This window comes from Melospiza georgiana, chromosome 9, assembly GCF_028018845.1.
Source record: "Melospiza georgiana isolate bMelGeo1 chromosome 9, bMelGeo1.pri, whole genome shotgun sequence".
Classification (NCBI taxonomy): domain Eukaryota; kingdom Metazoa; phylum Chordata; class Aves; order Passeriformes; family Passerellidae; genus Melospiza; species Melospiza georgiana.
Genome location: NC_080438.1, coordinates 30,469,159 through 30,489,967, shown reverse-complemented (window position 1 = coordinate 30,489,967; position 20,809 = coordinate 30,469,159). Strand labels below are relative to the sequence as shown.

The window sequence follows — 20,809 nt, the reverse complement described above, 5'->3', positions numbered from 1 at the left end:
GAAAATCTTACTTTGCTTCTTCCTGTCTGCCACACTTTTTTCACAGCAAAATTCTGTAGCATCTCCTAAAATTAACCTGTGAAAATGCAAATTATTTGCTCTGAGGGTGTTTCCTTAGGCTGCTCTGATGTTACATTTTCCATTCTGGACACAGAGGTTACAAATGAAAATACTGCTCAGCCAGCCAAATTAAAAGGTGTATTGCAAGAAGAAGCAAATTGTTGTTGTTGTAACAGATTACAAAGCACAAAACAATTCTTTTTTAGTGCTGGAGGCAAAAATATCAATCCTCTCTGCTGGCCTAAAATCAAGATTTGAGTATTAAAGCAGCTCAGCTTTCAGCACAAGGCCAGTGGTGAAGTGTGATGCGCACATGGAGATCATCCCCATGAAATTGGCTCAAAACCCCCGAAAATTAATTGAACAACTCTAATTGGGAAGATGCAGGCAGATTAATGAATTCCAATTTGTGTTCTGGATGTTTGCTGCAGTAAACAAGCAGCAAGAGGAGCGGCGTGGTTGTGATTCCTTGCTGGAATGCCTCCGCGAACGCAGCCGTGAATCATCGAGCAGTCATGCTCCTCAAAGGGCAAAATCAGCCATGAACGGCCCGGAATAATGGGGAAAACAATCTCTGCTGGCTGCCAGCTTCCAGAACCCCCACAGCTGCCAGCTGGGTCTGACACACAGCAGCTCCACCTGGCAGGTGTCTGCACAGAGCGCCAAAACCCCACGGAAAACAACAACGGGATGGTCACTGCAAAAACCCAACAGGGGGATGGTCACCCCAAAATCCCAGCAATGGATGGTCACTGCAAAAACCCAACAGTGGGATGGTCACCCCAAAATCCCAGCAATGGATGGTCACTGCAAAATCCCTACAGTGGGATGGTCACTCCAAAATCCCTACAATGGATGGTCACTGCAAAATCCCTACAATGGATGGTCACCCCAAAATCCCAGCAATGGGATGGTCACTCCAAAATCCCTACAATGGATGGTCACTGCAAAATCCCTACAATGGATGGTCACCCCAAAATCCCAGCAATGGATGGTCACTGCAAAATCCCTACAATGGATGGTCACTCCAAAATCCCTACAATGGATGGTCACCCCAAAATCCCAACAATGGATGGTCACCCCAAAATCCCTACAATGGGATGGTCATTCCAAAATCCCAGCAATGGATGGTCACTCCAAAATCCCTACAATGGGATGGTCATTCCAAAATCCCAGCAATGGATGGTCACTCCAAAATCCCAGCAATGGGATGGTCACTGCAAAATCCCTACAATGGGATGGTCACTCCTCCAAGGAGAGGAAATTCCCCACTCTGGGTATGATCAGCAGCCAAGAGGAGGCAGAAATCTCCAAATTCCACATCCTTTCCCTCTTTTTTTCCCCATCATAATTTCCACCAGAGCCTGGGAATTTGGGGTAGGTCAAAGAAAGCTTCCACAAACCTTTTTTCCATGGTTTTGACAGGAAAACAACAAACCAGACACACTCACTGCCCCTAAAACCTGACCACACCAAAGGCTCACAGATACAAAGAATTTCTATCTGCAATATTATTGATTCCATTAGGGAAAAACTACTGAAATCCCAAAAGAATGAATGGGATGACTGTGAACATCCATAATACAGGAAATTAGGAATGAAACACTTCCTGGAAACTGCAGGTTCCCCTCATGCTGTGCTGAGTTCAGAACTCACCCACAGGCATGGAAAAGAACCCTTGGCCAATTTGTGCTGCAAGCAAAACAAAGAACTGGGATTTATGTTGGAAATTCTTGGGTTTCAGCCTCATTTTTATCAGAGATCAACTGCCCTCAATCACTCAACAACTCAAAATTTGGAGTGGCTAAATTTCCAATTCTTATTTCAACAACAAAACTGGAACAATTTTCACTTGCACTCTGTCAGGACAACCTATGGATATTTTCAGCCATTAAAATTTAATGCATTAAATGAAGGAAATTGGAAATTGTTTTCCCAAACTCATAAAATCCAGCTCTCCAAAATCCAAAACACTGCCAAGAATCACAGGTTCCCTACAAAGACATTTTGAGAATGAAGAAATAAAGTGATCACACTGCACTTTTCCACAGAATTATCCACAGGGGGGCTTATTAAGGCACCAAAACCCAATTAAAGGCAGCAGATGAACCTACACATTTTTGGATGTAATTGCTGCGTTGTGTCTGCTCCTGCCTCAAACACAGCATGGTGCCCTGGAATATTGGTTTGTCAGGAAAAGAAAACCCAAAAAAAAACCCTACAAATACAAGCTGGGATAAGTTAGGACCTCAAAGCCCATCCAGTGCCACCCGTACCATGGCAGGGACACTTCCCACCATCACAGGGTGCTCCAGCTGGATCACACTGCAGGGATCCGGCCATGGCTTCTCTGGGAAATTCATTCCAGGGAAATTCATCCCAGGGCCTCCCAGGGGACATTTCTTCCCAAAATTCCCAATCTAACCCTGTTTAAAATCGTTTCCCCTAAAGTTAAATCCTGTTTAACGTGTGGCTCCCTCCCTCTGCCGCCAGCCTCCCTTCCCTGCTCCATCTCCTCTCCCGCTGTCCCTCTGGACACAAACCCCTCTGGAGCCGCTCTTCTCCCCATCCAGAGCACCCTCAGCTCTCCCAGGCCCAGAATCATCCCAAACCCCAAACCCCAAACCCCAAACACCAACCCCTGCACCTGAGGGATCTCTGGTGAAATCCCAGGGGAGCCAAGAGCCACACCAAAATCAAGGGAATAAAAAGCAGTTCTGTTTATTGAGGGGCCTTCAGGTGCATTTAGGGCAGACAAACCACCTCCAGGGGCTGCACCCAACATGGATGATGGGTCATGAATTATCACACTTTTATAAGTTCGGTCCATTTGCATATTGAGGGTTAATGTGCCAATTACAGCTTCAGGTAATGAAATAATTCACCCCAAGTTTGCTGCTCTCAACTCATTTTTGTTTCCATCTCTCAGGGCCTTCAGGTACATCTTGGGCAGACAAACCACCTCCAGGGGCTACACCCAAAATGGACCATGGGTCAGAGGTTTTCACACTTTTATAAGTTTGGTCCATTTGCATATTGAGGGTTAATGTTCCAATTACAGCTTCAGGTAATGAATTCATTCACCCCAAGTTTGCTCCCCCCAACTCATTTTTGTTTCCATCTCTCAGGCCTGAGGCAGTGAGGAGTCCCTGATTGCCAGGCCCGGAGAGGAATTGTTGTGTCTGCTCAAAATGGGACAGCAGCAGCTCACACTGAATATGGAGTTTAGAGCTGTGCACTAAAGAACTGCAGGATCACAAATAAGTGAAAAATAGGAAAGCTGCAATCCTGAGGCCTCACTGGACAGCGCTGGCCCTTCCCCTGGCACTCTCACCCCACTGGGACTCCAAAGGGACAAGGGGACAGGGACAGCAGCCATCTCCTGGAGGCTGGTGGAGCCCCTGAAATCCAGAAACATCCACACAGAAAATTCCTCCTGCTCTGTCCTCAGGAGACTTCAGCTTGATGACCTGGAGATTAATCTGCTGCAGGGAACGCAAATCCAAGGAGCCCCACACGTGTCCCACCAATCCAAACCAGTTCAGCCAAGGATTAGAGCAGTGACAGGAGGGAAAATGCCTTAAAAGCTCAAGCCAGGGCCCTAAAAATACTGAAAAATATGAAGATGCACCTCATCATTCTAAAAACTAGACACAAGATTAGAAATGTGACATTTTTCACCTCAGCTTGAGCGCAAATTCATCCACTCCCTATGAGGCCAGGCCTGGTAAAAGCAGGATCAAAAATAGATGTTCCAGCTGATTAAATTCTCAGCTAAACAAATTGTCTACAGGAAAATGCATTAGAGAGATGCAAGAGCAGCAGGACCCCGGGATGAAATTGGATTCTTTGGATCATGTGTCTGAAGCATTCCAAATTCCCTTGTTTAGCAGGAGAAATTAGCACAATAGGGACACTCCAAGCACGCAAATTCACTGCTCACACCTGAAATGTTGTGTGAGAAATGAGATGGGTTTGAAAGGAAATAAAACACCAGCATAAAACCCCCCTGGGATTAGAATATAGAAGGATTAAGATCAGAAAACAGCCCTCTTTTAGCTAAACTAGTTATACTGATTGTCAACATTTGTTTGCAGGTATTAATACAAAAAAAAAAAAAAAAGAAAAAAATCATCTTAGAGTGGTAAAAGATGAAAGTATTACCAGGAATAATGGAATGAAATGCAGAATAGAAGTGTGGATTATTGAAAAAAAATTCTAGGTTGCTGTATTTACTAAATATGAGTAGCCCTGAGCATTTGGTGTTTTAAAAATATATTTGAACACAAGGTAGATAATAAAAACTACAATAAGTTAATATTATGATGATAAATCCTTCAGCATTTAGCCAGGAATCCCACATTTTGGGGTGAGGGGAAGGAAACCAAGAACAAGTAACTCTGAATTCCTTCAAAGATGATCAATTCTCTATTTGTATTACATCCATACATCCTATTTAACATAAATCCCAAGCTCTATGGAAATGTGATGGATCATTTCCAACAATCACTGTGTGGTGCTGAAAGGATGACTAAAACCACTGACAAATAAAGCAGCCTGAGAATGAAAACAGGATCTCGTTCCTATGAGACCTGGGACAATTCCTCCATCCCCAAATGATCTCCTGGAAAATACATTTGGGACAATTCCAGATCAGGACTGGCTGCACCTGGTACCTGTTATTCCTTCTTCTCATTGATCTCCAATTTTTAAATTGCAGAATCAAGCCAAAAACCCTAAAGCCAAACAACATCCCCCCCCAAAAAAAAATATTTCTCAGCTCGATAATCCAACCTTTGTCACAAAAGCATGAATTAATCAAGATCCCACTTATTAAGCACTAAGAAGCTTTTAATCTTGGTTATTCCTTTCAGTTGAGTCATTACTGGAATATTTTCCTGCCTTCCTGAAATGATTAACAGTGGTGACCTTTTCAAATCGGGCAGGATCTTCCCTGCATGCAAAACAAACCCACAAAAGCTTAATTTACAGCCCCAACCCAATCTACCCCAAAAATCTCTGTCAACAATTAATTGAACATTCAGGAAGTGAAATAAAAACCGTGTGGTTGGTGGTGGCTTTGTTTTGTATTCATTTGTCCTCTTTAATATCGTGCTCAAGGCAGGAATTATTGGTGACAAAACCGGTCACAGATCTCACATCAATTTAATTCAGAGCCTGGGGCTGCACTGATCAATTCTGCACCACAAAATCCTCCCAGATCCACAGGAAAGCCCTATGGAACAGCAGAGCCTCAGAAAAAAACCCCAACTCATCTAAATAAACAAATCCATAACATTATACCCCAAAGCCACTGCTGGAGCAGCAAATATCAAGGAAAATGGGATTTGAAGATGTCTGTCCCAAAAAAGGCCACCGAAGGGACAGCTCTGAAATTCTAAGTAATCACTGCTTTTCTTTTGTCTCAGGTAAAATTACTGGGATTTTTGGAGTTCTCCCTTGGAGCAGGAGCATCCACTGAAATCTTACAAGCTACAGGATTCCCCAATGAGAACATCAGATAATTCCCTACAGAGGGATCAGACTGGAATGGGAAATAAAGGGTTATTTGTCAATGGGAACATCACGAAATTCCCCACCCTGGGATCACACTGGAATGGGGAATAAAGGGTTATTTGTCACTGGGAACATCAGGAATTTCCCTAACCTGTGATGACACTGGAATGGGAACTAAAGGGTTATTTCCAAGTACAATGAAGATTTTCTGGAGATTTCTGCATTTCTGTAAATCCCCAGTGCCTCAGAAGTGTCTGCCTGGAAAGGTGACACACGCTACACTCCTCTGTTCTCCAAGTCTCAGGAATTCTTCCTTTGCCTTTGAAATGCAGCATTTCAACTCCTGCCAACGAAGATCAAGAGATCCAGGATGAAAATGGGGCACTTGGAGCTGGGAAAAGCATCTGGATCGTGGCTGCTGCTCCCAGGATTGAACGTTGATATCCCTGCGTTCATTCTTGTCCCTCTCGGAGATTTGCTTTTATCTCTCCTGTCTCTTTTTAACCTTTCTCTGTGGTAATTGTATTTGTTAATCGTGTTAATTAAGGCTGCGAGCTCACCAGGGAACATCCTCCCCTTTGTTTTCCAGCTCCAGCTCAGGCCTGGCAGAGGGACAGCATCAAACATGCCTCAGATATTTGGATCAACAAAGCCATTCCATGGAATTATGGGATGAAGATGGAGCTCCTGAAATCCCCTCTGTGTGCTTGGATCCAAACTTTCCTCCCCATAAATCCTGGAGCTTTAGGAATATAATCTCGTGGAATTAGAATTACAGCTTCTGGGGAGAGGTTTTAATATTGACTACAACAAAAATCCATGCTAATTAAATTGTGCCTCTCTCAGCCAAGAGCTGGTGCCCTTCAAAGGTCCACAGGCTTCAACCCCGGAATTTGCTGTTTAGTTAAATGCTGGGTGTTTGTTCTTTTTGTTTACAGCCAAAACCGATGAATTTTAGTCTCCATGACAGAGTTCCTAAATTAGTGACCCTGAATTATTCATCAGCTATTTAGCCAAATGCTCTCCCCAAGCCCCCAGTCGTTTTAAACTGAACAAAACCACATTAAATATTCTATTTTTCTCTCTAAACACCGCATTTTCCTCCCAGATATTCCTTAAGGCATCCTGCCTTCTGCCTGGAGTGATCCCGGGCTAAAAGCCACATTTAATAATCTGTTTCAGTTTCTTCCCTCCCCTTTCCTTGAGCCATGAATGGAAGTGAAAGCAAAATTGGAGCTCAGCGTGTTATCTCTGCGGAATCAAATGCAGCCGACAGGGGCTGATGCGCCTGGGGCAATGCCATTCCCAGTTTGTGTCACCGCTCCCCGGCCCGTCCCCTCGCTGGGATGTGACAATGGCTGCTGCCACTGTCCCCAAGGAATCGGGACAGCTGGAACCAGCCCGGGGTGCTGCTTGCACAGGGAGCGTTTGCTTTCAAGCATTGAAGTAATTCCAGTTTCTTTCTCTTTGCCTTCATTTAGAGAAATCAGAAATAGGCCAAGAGCTGGTTTAGGAAAGCAATTTATCCTAACAACTCGAAAATTAGATTTTTAACAATAAAACACAGTGGGAAGCACTAAATAAATACAAAATCCAACCAAGAGACAACAAAATGCCTGAGATTTGAATCTCCAGCTTGACCTCTCCAGTTACTCCCAGTTCACACCAGTTCTGACTGTCCAGTCAAGTTTTGTACATTTTTACTCATAAATTCCACCTCTTCGAGATTTGTGGTATTTCCCTCATATTGCCATGCACAAAACTCTAAATGAGTATTTAAAACATCAGCCCCAAATACTTCTGAGCTTGCTTCCATCCTCATTATTTACATCGTTAATAAAGCAGCTCTAATCATTGTGCTTGATTATCCCCTGCTCCTTAAAATCCCAGAACCAGAAATGTTGGAAAAGACCCCCAAGAGCAAGTCCCACCATTGATGTTCCTCTCCCACCTCCCAGCACTGAAGTAAATCCTAGTTTTCCATTTTAATTGTGCTTTTGAGATTTAAACAGCAAGAGAAAATAAGTTAATTAACAGCAAAATTAATAAAAAGACTGGTCTGAAATGTGAGTGAGAATGGTATTTGAGTGTGAATGATGTCCAGTGACAGAAGTGATGGGGATGAGTGATCCAGATCAGGATCAACAGGAATTCTCTGACAGATCCAATTGTCAGCTCAGCCCACGAGGAGAATTCCTCATTTTTCCATCTGTTATTACACAATAGGCCCACGAGCTTAATTCACAATATTTTTCAAGTTTTGCTTCATGATTAACATTGATTGAAGTCCTTTTAATGAATTTTAGCTGATCTGAGCCCACCTCAAGCCCAGCTGGAGGCGACTCCAAGCACTCTCTGTCAAAGGTTGTTAGTGGGGGAAAGTGAATTCCCAACAATAGAAACAAACCCCACAAAACAACCTCTCAGGAGGGATTTCCATCCCACAGAGCCCTCATGTTTTTTCCTTAACCTTCCTTGGAGACCGGGTTCTTGTTGCCAAGGGATCCCAGTGGTGTGGGCTCTCCATGGAATTGTTCAAGGACAGGCTGGATGAGCATCCTGGGACACTGGGGGGTGTCCCTGCCCATGGAATGAGCTTTAAGCTCCCTCCCAACCCAAACCATCCCAGGATTCTGCGATTCACAGAATTCAAACCCACCAAATCCCAACACAAAGGTTCGAGGCTACTCCCCAAAGCTCCCGATGCACTCCAAGCACAGCTGAGGATTATTCCCATTCCGCTCACCCTGGGCTGACCAACTGAGGCGTTTCCAAGTTGCCACAACAGCTTTTTCCCTGTAAAACAACAAGTGACGAGGCCAAGGCAAACGGGGATAATCGGCTCCGGCGGATCCCGATCGGGATGCAGACGGCACAGCCGGAGCTGCTTCCTGGGAAAGGCTGTAAAAATAGCAAAGGCTGACATTTCAGCATTTCAGGATTTCTCTCCTTCCTTCTGGAGGCAGCCTGGAAGTGCAGCAGAACACATTTCCATCAACCTCTGCTAGAAAAACCAAAGGCTGAAGTCTGGGTGACTGGGGAAGGTGTTGTTGCTGGAGGCAGGGTGGGAGAAGAGAACCTTGTGTTTATAGGGAAGAAAAAGCTGGAAAAAACAGCAGCAGCTGAGTGTGGATCCAGACTGGAGCTTGCCAAGACTTGGACTCCAGGGAAACCCTTCCAGATCGGGTTTGTATGGAGTGGGGGCTGCTCATCTCCCCAGCTCTCATTCCATGGGCATCTTCTCCATCCTGTCCCACCTTGTCCCTCTTGTTCCTCCTTTGCCATATCCCAGTGGGGTCACCTGGATCTCAGGAAATCTCCTGAGCCAGCAGGATTGTTCCTCATGGACTCCTCTCAAAACCCATGGATGTTTATCTGCCAAGTATCACTTATACACAATGGAGTTGTCTGAGGGTTTTGAAGTTTTTTTTGTGGTGGGGACATAATTCCTCCTTTGTTCCCAGTTGTCTTTGACAGGAAAACCAAATCCATAAATGCTGTCCCTGGCTCTGCCTCAGAAATCCATTTGCTGCTTTTATCCACCTCCTGTGGAGCTGAAGGAGGCTCCAGAAGAAATCGATATCCAACGGTACCAAACCCAAAGTCATAATTTATGAACAGGCTGTGACCTCTCCATGAGTTTGTTTACAATGGATCCAGGGGTTCAATCCAATAGAGAACTCCTGGAAAGGGGGAACACTGAGCCCAGCAGCAGCTGGAAGCAGCTCAGCCCATGGGGGAGATGGCACCAGGGTCATTGGTGCTCCTGTCCCAGCCCTGACCTCCAGCAGCTCCACAGAGCAGCCTGCTAAGGGAGCCAGTCTGACAATTCAGATTTAAAAGGACACATTCCCTAAGGACAAGAGAGAGCTTTGGAAAATAGCCGGATACTCAGCTCTTGCCATCATTAATTTATAGTGATCCCACTCCTATAATTACCAGTTGCTTTCAAAACTTTCCTCCCTCAGTCAGCCACTAAGGAAAAACTCAAATTTAAAATGCTGTCCAGCACTCCAATATCCACCAGCAATTCCAGGATGAGGAACATGAGTTTCTCGTGCCATGAATTTTCCTTATTTTCCTAAGATTTTAGGATGTATGAACAGCAGCAGACCTGGATTTACTTGCCCTTCTCCCTTTCTCTCTTTGCCTTGTCCCATGCTCCTTGTCAACCCCATCCCAAAATTCCACCTTTCATATGTGATGCTTTTCCATTCTTTTTCCATCTTCCTCAGAAAAAAAAACACAGAATAAAAGAATCCCTAGATAAGCAAGAGGACTGTTTATCCAAGCAGGATAAAATCCTGGGGCACCACAGGAACCCACAGGGATCATCCAGTGCAACCCCTGGCCCTGCACAGACAGCCCAGAATTCCAGCCTGGAATCCCAGGGAGCGTTGTCCATGTTCCCAAGGTTTGCTGCATTAACAGCTCTAATTAATAACACATCATTTGACTTCTATGGTGCTCTGAAAATACCTTTGAAGCTACAAGGACTGGATGCCTTTGAACGTTCTGAGTCCCCTTAAACCTCATTTTTGTGGAATGGGCTCAGAAATATTCCAGGCTCAGCTCCTGCAGTTAGCTCAGGAATAACAGATCCAATAACACAGAAAAGCTAATTTTCTGTTATTGGTAGGGAAGGCAACTTCCACCTAATGAAGTCATCCATCATTCTGCAGTTCTTACCTGCAGGGTTCATTAAAGCTTCTGGAAACAGAGCTGCAGTACAAAACATTTTAAGAATATACAGAAAATCCTAGGAAAAAAAACAATGTGAGAAAAGGAGGCTCAGTGGGATCTTCTGGCTCTGCACAGCTCCCTGACAGGAGGGGACAGCTGGGGGGTCAGGGAACAGGGACAGGAGGAGAGCTGATGTTTAGATTGGATATCTGGGTAATTTTTCATGGAAAGGGCTGTGATCCATGGGAAAAGGCTGCCCAGGGCAGTGGTGGAGATGGCCTGGAGCAACCTGGGATGATGGAAGGTGTTCCTACGGATGGGATGATTTTTAAGGTCCCTCTCATCCCAAACCCTCCTGGTTTTATGATTCCTCTGATCCCTGTGGAACCCCTGAGGTGACACTGGACAATCCAAGTGAAACACTGGGATTATTCAGAACCAAACAAGCTAAAAAACAACCAGAAAAACCCCCAGAAAGGATCAAGGAATGTGGAGATGTGCAGTGAAGCCAACCCACAGTGCCTAAAGGATGATAAACCAGGAATGAGTCTGCCACAGTGTGTCCTGGCAGCCAAGAGGAGCCAAGTGTACATCCCAAAAACAGCCCAAATGTGGGAAGTGAACGTCCCAAAAACACAGCCTGAACGTGGGGATGCTGCCACGAGGGAAGTTCCACACATCAACACTTCCAACAAAGCCAAACCCAGCAGGAAAACCTCCTGGAGAAACACTTTTGCTACAGAAAATTTCACTTCAGTTGAGCCCACGTGTGAGGGTTGGAGGCCAGGGATTCTCCAGACAGGCCTCAGCCACCAGGGATCCTCTGGGAATGCTTATTCCTCAGAGATTTGGACATGCAAGCACCAAAAAACTTATTTAAAGGCATTTAAACTTATTTAAAGGCGTTCAAACTGACTTAAAGATATTAAAACTCCAGAAATAATTTCTCTGAGAAGGAATCTGCTCCCTTCCTCTCTCCCCTTCCCAGGGCATGGCTGAATCCATCAAACTCCAGTTATTAATCCAAGGACCTGCTGTGTTTTGCTGGAATTCTGAACAGCTGGGCCCTATTTAACAGCATCTTTTCCCCCATATGTGGCCGGGGGATGAAGGAAGTTGCTCCTTTCTGTTTGCCATGGACTCAGCCAGGGCTGGGAGCCAATTTCCCTGGAGAGAGCAGATGCAGGGATGGCACAGCTGGCTCTGTCGTTGTTGTGTGGGCCTGTTTGTGTCTCCTCCTCACCTCCGTGTCCTTCACAATCCCTCCTCCAAGTGCTGAGGAATTCTCCTTGGAGATGGAGACAGATGGGAGAACACGCTCAGCTGACAAAAAGTGAGGAACCTTCTGGTTTCCCCCCCTTCCTTTCCCTACTCCCTTCAGTTTGTTTCTCCTGGAACTTTCAGTGGAGAATTGAGCAACACAGCATCCAATCCCAGCCCCAGCCTGGAAGAGGAACTGCTGGAAGCAGGAGAATCATCCTGCTTTTTTCCAAACTGGGAAAAGAAGCTCGCAATCACATCAACAGAGGGTGAGAAACACAAGCAGAGCAGCTCATCAAAGCACAGCCAAGGGTGTTTCCAACACTGGGATACGGGAACGCATCCTGCTAAAAACGGAGCGCAGTGGGAACGGCTCCAGCAGCACATCCCGAAAAACCCCGGAATCCCCAGGGTGGGAAAGACCTCTGGGATCACCCAGCACCAGTGACAGACACTGCATTCAGAAGCAGGAGTCAGCTCCTCCAGGCCAAATCCTGGCAGAAGGTGGCCAGGAGAGCTTGGGTTTGGGGTGCTGGGATGGCAGCGCTGGGCAGGGCCCCCTCAGCAGAGTGGGACACCGGGGTGGCACAGGGAGCCACCAGCAGCACCCGGGCACCTCCGGCAGCACCGAACCTCCAGAGAAATTCATGGATCTTATCAATTCCAGGGAGCCACCAGCAGCACCTGAGCTCCTCCAGCAGCACCAAACCTACAGAGAAATTCAGGGAACTTATCCCTGAATGGGAGCCACCAGTGGCACCTGAGCTGCTCCAGCAGCACCAAACCTCCAGAGAAATTCATGGATCTCATCCATTCCATCAGCACCAAACCTCCAGAGAAATTCATGGATCTATCAATTCCACCAGCACCAAACCCCTGGAGAAATTAATGGATCTTATCCATGAACGGGAGTCCCCAGGAGCACCTGGGCTCCTCCAGCAGCACCAAACCTCTGAAGAAATTCACGGATCTTATAAATTCCAGGGAGGCACCAGCAGCACCTGAGCTCCTCCAGCAGCACCAAATCTCTGAAGAAATTCATGGATCTTATCCATTAATGGGAGCCACCAGGAGCACCTGAGCTCCTCCAGCAGCACCAAACCTCCAGAGAAATTCATGGATCTCATCCATTCCACCAGCACCAAACTTCCAGAGAAATCCATGGATCTTATCAATTCCAGGGAGCCACCAGCAGCACCTGAGCTCCTCCAGCAGCACCAAACCTCCAGAGAAATTCATGGATCTCATCCATTCCACCAGCACCAAACCCCTGGAGAAATTCATGGATCTTATCCATGAACGGGAGCCATCAGGAGCACTGGAGCTCCTCCACCACTACTCAGCCTCTGAAGAAATTAATGGATCTTTCCAATTCCACCAGCACCAAACCTCTGGAGAAATTAATGGATCTTTCCAATTCCAGTGACCCACCAGGAGCACCTGAGCTCCTCCACCAGAGATATTAATGGATTTTATAATTTCCATCAGCAACAAACCTCTGGAGAAATTAATTGATATTATCAATTCCACCACCACTAAAACACTGGAGAAATTCATGGGTCTTATCAACCCCTGTTCCCCTCAGAAATTCCAAGTAAATACTCTCCAAAATTCCATCTTCCTGAAGCACCATTCCATGATCACAAACCAAAAGCCAACACAACAACTGGATCATTTCCATCCGCCTCCATGGGATTTTGCAGCTTCCAGGAATTCAAGAGCTCTGTTGTTACTCACCAGGCTTGGAAAAGTCTCAACTGGATTGTGCCATCTTATTTAACTCCCTGAATTCCTCCAGGGGAGATTGTTGTGCCATGAAATAAGATTTCATTTCTGTTCTGTATTTTCTTCCTCCATGAGGTAACAGGTAGCTATTAAATTATTGAAGCTAAATGTGAATTAATTTGGGAAAAATCCACAAAAATCTTAATTAAGAAAAGACAATCAGCATCATATTGTAGAAATCCCTTCTTTAAAAGCTCATCAGAGCCGGAATAAATAAAAATTGAACAAATGATTTAGGTTGGAGAAATATTCAGGGAATTCCAGGATGGTTTGGGTTCAAAGGGATTTTAAATCTCATCCCATTCCCATGAGCAGGGACACCTCCCACTATCTCAAGCTGCTCCAAGCCTGTCCAACCTGGCCTTGAAGAGCTATTTATAATTTTGAGGCTAAATCCAGCAAAACAAAGGAGTGAGTGTTATAAACTGCAGAGTGCACTTGGAAAACACTGAACTTTGGGATCTTCCAAGCATTGCTGTCAAGGCCCTTGTTAGGGGGGTAAAATGGATGATTTGAAGTTCTTGATTGGCAAAAATAAGATGGAAGAGATGTAAAAGTCAAAGATGTTTTTTTAAAATTGTTCCTTTGGATTCCTCAAGGTATGGATGGGCTGAGGGAGAGCAGACTGTGGGATGTGGAGTGGGAATGTGCTGGGATTTGGCTGGCAGGAGGAAGAGCTGAGGACCACCTGCAGGAGATGCTGCTCCCTCTCCAGTCACTCCAAAGGAAACTCGCCATGAACAGCATTTTCATGGCTTCTGCCTGCCTTTTTCCCCATAAAATCCTCCAAAATGCACCAAGGGATCCGATGGGAGTTATCAAAGGAAGAAGGAGCATTTGGAATTCTGGGATCTCCCAGGCAGAACTGCCAGATGCAAGTGAGGAATGAGCCTGGTGGATCCTGGTGGAGGAAAACCCCAAAGGAGAAGGTTTTACAGAGGTTTTTTATGCAGTTCTTTTATGGGAATGAAGCATCTGGAGATGGGATGCAGGGTTTGGAGCAGGCAGGGATGAGGCTGGCACAGGTCTGGAGGTCACTGTGGTGAACACAGTGGGAACAGCCTTTCCCTGAGGAAAAGAATCATTTGGATCATGGAAATACTTGAATCATGGCCTTATTCTAAAAAAAACAAACCTCAATATTGCTTTCCTTTTTTTTCTGGGCAAGATGTGTCTGGATATGGGAGCAGCCTGTGGTGACACAGATTCCATCAGCACCAGCAGGAGGAGGGAATTGCCATATACTGTCAGAAAAGCAGGAAAATGTCTGGAAAAGGCCATAATTTCAAAGGGAAAGAGGAATGAGGGAATGCAGAAAACTGGAAACCAGGAAAAGGAGCAGAAGATTCCCCAAAAAATGGCATCAATGTGGTGAAAATGCTGATTTACCCCCCTCAGAGTGAGGAAGTTCTCTGGTTAGGAGGCTGGAGAAGTTACAGATTCCATAAAATCCAGCACAGATGGATTCCCTGGCTTGGCACTGCCCGTTTATTCCCGAGGCAATTCCTCCCCAGCCCCCACAAAGGGCACCTTACGTAAGTGGCATTTGCCTGGGCACAGGTGAGGCTGCTCCGTGCCCTCACCCCAGCCCCAGAATTCCCCAGCACATCCAGGGGCTCAGCTGGACCCCACAGCACACAGGGAACACCCTCCAGACACTGCAAGGAAATGCTGGAACACAGGGAAATACTGAAAATTAACTGAAATATTTAAATTAAATTTCAGCTGGCTTCGGTGTGTGGTTTGTGTTGAGGGTGTGCTCACACTCAAACATTTTTTGGAACCTTTTCAGAGTGATTTTCTTATTTCTACATTTATTTCTTTCTTATCTAAGCTTAAAACAGCTCCAAATCACCTAAAAATTGAGTTGAAAACCTTTCCTTCTTTCCATTTAGAGGGATCCCACCTCCTTTACGAGCTGATCCAAGTTCCATCTCCAAAGGAAATATCTGAATTCTTTTTTCACCGAACACCACAGATGCTGAGCCTGGTCCCATCCCGCTCCCTAATTCCCAGCTGGAGCATCTTTCCCTCATTTCCCTGGATAGGCTGCTGGGACCAGATGAGCTCCATGACAGATGTTCCAGGGAATTAATGTGAAAAACCCCAAACACCAGTGACTCTGAGCAATTAAAATCCCCACGAACACTCTGGAGCTGATGCAGCTCATAACCAGATTGAGGTTGTTATTGCTGCTTGGATTTAAAGAAAAAAACAAACCAAAACCAATCAACAAACAAAAAAGCAGGAATTCTGCAGGATTCCAGAATTCTAAAGGAATGGGAAAGTAATGGATTTATGGCTGTGTGAGGAAGGATTAAAAAATTCACATAACTCAAAGTTTTCTGGTTCAATTCCCACACTCAACTGGTGCATATTTTGGGATTTAAAAGGTGGATCCTGCAAGAGGAAATTTAGGAAATGAATCAGTGAGATCCTCATGGATTTTCCTGGATTTTATTTCATCTGTTGATGGCTGTTTATGGTTTAAGCAGGATAAATGACCCTCAGAGGCAGCCCCAATCAGCTGTAATGGCATCTAAATTGACTGTTTGGGGTTAGAGATTTGTGGGGAGGGAAAAGAAGCCTCCCAGACAGGATTCCCATGGGAAAAAAGGTGGAAAAGAGGGAGATTTGTAGCCAGCAAAAACTGTCTCCAAGCCTTTTTCAGGATTTAGCTCCAAGAGTGCCCTGCTCCAATCACCCTGAGCTGAGAGAGAGAAGAAAAAAATGTGCCCTGAAGGCTCTGAGTTCCTGAGCTCTGAGATGAATTCCTGGGCTCTGAAATGTGTTCTGAGATTAATTCATGGGAACTGAGATGAATCCATGGGCTCAGGAATGAGCCCTGGAATCAATTCATGGGGCCTGAAATGAATTGGTGGGCTCTGAGATGAACTGATGGGCTCAGAAATGAGTGCCTCGTTCTGAAATGAATTCACAGGTCCTGAAACGAATTGATAGGCTCTGACACAAATTCCTGGGTTCTGGAATGAATTCATGAGCTCTGAGATGAATTTCTGGTTCTGAAATCAATTCATGGGCTCTGAGATGAATTCCTGGGCTCTGAAATCAATTCACGGGCTCTGAGATGAATTCCTGGGCTCTGTCATGAACTCATGAGCTCTGAAATAATTCCATCGGTTCTGAAATGCACTAATGGGCTACGAAATACATTCAGGGGTCATGAAATGAATTCCTGGGCTCTGCAGCGGAGCCCCGGGCTCTCCCACACGAGCACACGGCGCCTGGCAAAGTTGCCGGCTGCTGCCTTTGTTCCCGGGAATAAAGGGCTGGATTCCTCCCGGAGAACGGCGGCCGAGCGAGGGCCGAGGCCCCGCACTCGGCATCCCCCGGCTGCTTTTCTGCTCCATTCCCCGCCGGCAGAACCCACCGAGGACCCGCGCTCCCTCTCCCCACTCCAAACCACAGCTCCGCTGGTTTCAAACCCAGTTTCAACCCAGTTTAATTAAACCCGGCAGTGCTTACCATGTGTGCGCCACCGTGAAGCGACGGCGCTGGCGGATGCTTTTATTCACCAGCAACTTTCTGAAAAAGCAGGGAGAGTTCCTGGGCGAGCTGCGAGGAGAAATCTTTGGCGACGTGGGTCTGTTCCCGGGCAGCTTGGGCAGCTCCAGCTCCAGGTGCATCTGCTCCTTGAAAGTCCTGATGTACACCTCGGCCTCGGGAGTGGCGAGCTCCCGGGAAGGCTCCCTGGCCGTCATCGCTGCGGGCGCTCAGCGGCGGCCACGGCCGCGCATCCCCCGAGCGGCCGGCGCGGAGCTGGCCCCGCTCACGGCCCGGGCAGCGGCCGCGGGATCCGCCAGCGCCGCCGCACAGCCCCGGCTGCTCCTGCGAGGATGCTCCCGCTGCTGCTGTGGCCGCTCATGAAAAATTCATCAGCCTCTGCTCCAGCATCCCGCCCTCCCCGAGCGGGAATAGCGGCGGGATTTCAGGGATCAGTCAGGGAATCGCGCTCTGCTCCAGCATCCCGCCCTCCAGGAGCGATCAGAGCTGGGATTTCAGGATCAGTCAGGGAATCGCGCTCTGCTCCAGCATCCCGCCCTCCCCGAGCGATCAGGGCTGGGATTTCAGGGATCAGTCAGGGAATCGCGCTCTGCTCCAGCATCCCGCCCTCCAGGAGCGAGCAGCGCTGGGATTTCAGGATCAGTCAGGGAATCGCGCTCTGCTCCAGCATCCCGCCCTCCAGGAGCGATCAAGGCTGGGATTTCAGGATCAGTCAGGGAATCGCGCTCTGCTCCAGCATCCCGCCCTCCAGGAGCGATCAAGGCTGGGATTTCAGGATCAGTCAGGGAATCGCGCTCTGCTCCAGCATCCCGCCCTCCAGGAGAGATTTCAGGATCAGTCAGGGAATCGCGCTCTGCTCCAGCATCCTGCCCTCCAGGAGCGATCAAGGCTGGGATTTCAGGATCAGTCAGGGAATCGCGCTCTGCTCCAGCATCCCGCCCTCCAGGAGCGATCAAGGCTGGGATTTCAGGATCAGTCAGGGAATCGCGCTCTGCTCCAGCATCCCGCCCTCCAGGAGCGATCAAGGCTGGGATTTCAGGATCAGTCAGGGAATCGCGCTCTGCTCCAGCATCCCGCCCTCCAGGAGAGATTTCAGGATCAGTCAGGGAATCGCGCTCTGCTCCAGCATCCTGCCCTCCAGGAGCGATCAAGGCTGGGATTTCAGGATCAGTCAGGGAATCGCGCTCTGCTCCAGCATCCCGCCCTCCAGGAGCGATCAGCGCTGGGATTTCAGGACCAGCCCCGGGCACGGCGCACCCTGCGCTCCCAGGCCGGGCTCTCTTTGAGAATTGTTTTGCCCGCACGGCGCCGGCTCCACCCCAGCCGCGCTCATCGGCTCGGGGTTATTTTGGCAGCCGGACTCTGTCCTGCCCTGCCCCAGGAGATTTTGAGGACCTGCCCAACATCCCGATGCTGCTCCCCGGCTATGGGAGGGATGGGAGAGCGCTAAGAGTGGGATAAAGGCTAAAAGGGAACAAAACCAAAGGGATTCTGTTCTGCAGGAATTCCTGCTCCATGGAAAGGCTCCACCGTCCTGGGATGCAGAGCCAAAGTGTCCAAGCTCTGCCAAATCAAAGGATGGGGGAGCTGGCAGCTCCCTGCCAATTCCAGTAATTTTTAGAGTCTATGCATTTAAAACAGAAAAAACTCAGGAATTTTATCTCTTGATAGAAACACCATGAAAGCAAGTTCTACTTTTCCAAGGATAAAAAGCAACATTCAGGTAAGGAAGTTAAAGACAAGGAGTGTAAGAGCACAATAAATCCCTGAGGGACTTTTTAAACTGGTCAAAATAAGGTGACCAAAAGTGCAAATATAAGAAATGTTTTTAAAGGAGGAAGATTCAGGGAGAGCACATAAGGAAAGTACTCTGGTTGTACCATGCAGGCATCAATTACAGCAAATCCCTGCCCAGTGGGTTTTCCATCAAATATCCCAAAACTCCTGCCAGGAACACGAGCGTGCCTTCCTCAGCTTCCAGCAAAGCCTCATCATAGAGAACTTCCCTGGAGAGGAGTTCCCAGACACCCCACCCCGCCTGCCCTGTGCCCTATCCCAGTTATCAAAAACCAAAATAAACCAAAATATCTGCCCAAGCCTCGCTGAGGGCACTGGAACTGCAGTGGGATTGAATCCTGAGAGCTTCAGGCAGCAGCACAAGGGGGATATATTGGATGATTTAGGAATTCTGGTGTGGTAGGCTGGGATCTGTTACTCCACTGACAGGCAGGGACAGACCAAGGGGAGCCCGGGAGCTGAAGGGGGAATCAAATCCACACACATGCTTTGGAGCTGGAATTCCTACCAGAAAGAAACCTGGAATTCCAAACAGAAACAACAAAAAAATGGAACTCCAAACAGACATAAAAAATAGGATTCCTAACAGAAATATAAAATGAAATTTCCAAGAGAGATAAACAATGGAATTCCAAACAGAAGTAAAAGTGAACTTTCTAACTCTAATGAGATGTTGGAGGGAGTTTGTGAGGATACAGCTGCTGTTGGAGAAATTTCCATGCCCTTCCCTAAAGCTTTTCAAAGGGCAGGGAGAGCAGAGGGAAATCCCATTTCAAAAGCAATAAAACTGTTTTCCAAAGTGCCCATTAAGGAAGTGCTTCCCATCCTTTGGCCATCCATAAATCAGTAATGAACTGGCAGCCCCCTGGCCAAGGTCCTGTGCTGAGATGGGCAGAGATGCCAGAGAATGGAGCAGATGAGGAGGGAGAGGGGAGGAAGAAAGGCTCCATTCCCTGGGGGAAGCAGGAGAGGGAACACAAAGTGCCATCCATCGGAATGCCAGAGCTTCTCCAAGCTCAGCTGGCCTGGAGCACTTTGGAGGCTGATCCTGAGCACAGGAGATGTTTCCAGCACCTTCCAGCTCCTGGTGCCAATAGATCCACATTTCCCTGACAAAATTCCCTGGGAAAGGTCCCAGCAGAGCTCTCCTGGACTTCCAGCTCCCACTCCTCACAATGCCAGCTCCTGGTGTTCCACACACACAGGACCCTGCAGCCAACATCTCCCAGTTCTCCAGGGATTTACAGCTTGGAATTCTGGCCAGACACAAATTCTCCAGGGATTTACAGCTTGGAATTCTGGCCAGACACGCTGCTTCACTCCAGGATGAGCCAAGAGGAAGTGAGAAGCAGACACTGGAGCTAACTCCAGGAAAGCTGGGATCTGAAAGTCCTGGCAGGAACTCCCTGTGTTTGCAGGGAATAGAGAGCACCCAGGGCAGCAGAGCTTCTGGGGGTCATGGAATCTGGGAATGGTTTGGGTGGGAAGGGAACTGAAATCCCACCCAGTGCCACCCCTGCCATGGCAGGGACACCTTCCACTGTCCCAGGCTGCTCCAGCCCCATCCAGTCTGGCCTTGGGCACTGCAGGGATCCAGGGGCACCCACAGCAAATCTGGGAATTCCAGCCCAGCCAGGAGTTCCTTCCCACTATCCCATCTCAATCTACCCTCTTCCAGCTTCCAGCCATTCCCTGTGTGCTGTCCCTCCATCCCTGTCCCCAGCCCCTCTGCAGCTCTCCTGGAGCCCCTTCAGGCCCTGCCAGGGGCTCTGGGCTCTCCCTGGATCCTTCTCCTCTCCAGGTGAGCACCCCCAGGTGTCCCAGCCTGGCTCCAGAGGGGCTCCAGCCCTGCAGCAGCTCCATGGGTTCCTCTGGGCTCTCTCCAGGTGCTGCTGATGTTGTCCCCAGGGCTGGGGCAGCTCTGCAGGTGGGGCCTCGCCTGAGCAGGGCAGATCCAGCCCAGTCTCACCCACCATCACCCCCAACCCTTCTCCCAGGGCTGTTTCCCATCTGTGCATCCCAAGCTTGGACTGACCCTGGTTTGCAAATGAAAACGATTCCCTGAAGAGCCCAGAACACCCTGCACTGCTCTGTCCATCCCCACACATTGCTGTCTGCACCCAAGATAACAATTCCATCACAACAGGGAGCAGAAATATGAAGGAATTGTTGAGGAGGCGGA

At 47.7% G+C, this 20,809-nt stretch overlaps 1 protein-coding gene across 2 annotated transcripts in view; it reads right to left on the bottom strand.

Moving 5' to 3' along the window:
- Window positions 1-20,809, bottom strand: part of PDE4B (phosphodiesterase 4B) — a 176,866-nt gene that overhangs the window by 121,634 nt on the left and 34,423 nt on the right. The window contains exon 1 of one of the 2 annotated variants that reach the window (XM_058029814.1): window positions 16,792-17,066. The exons of the other annotated variant lie outside the window; for it this stretch is intronic. Coding sequence (XP_057885797.1) covers window positions 16,792-17,027 — 236 coding nt within the window. The 5' untranslated portion in view covers window positions 17,028-17,066. Of the gene's footprint in view, window positions 1-16,791; window positions 17,067-20,809 lie in introns of those variants that run through there. 2 annotated transcript variants of the gene reach the window in all.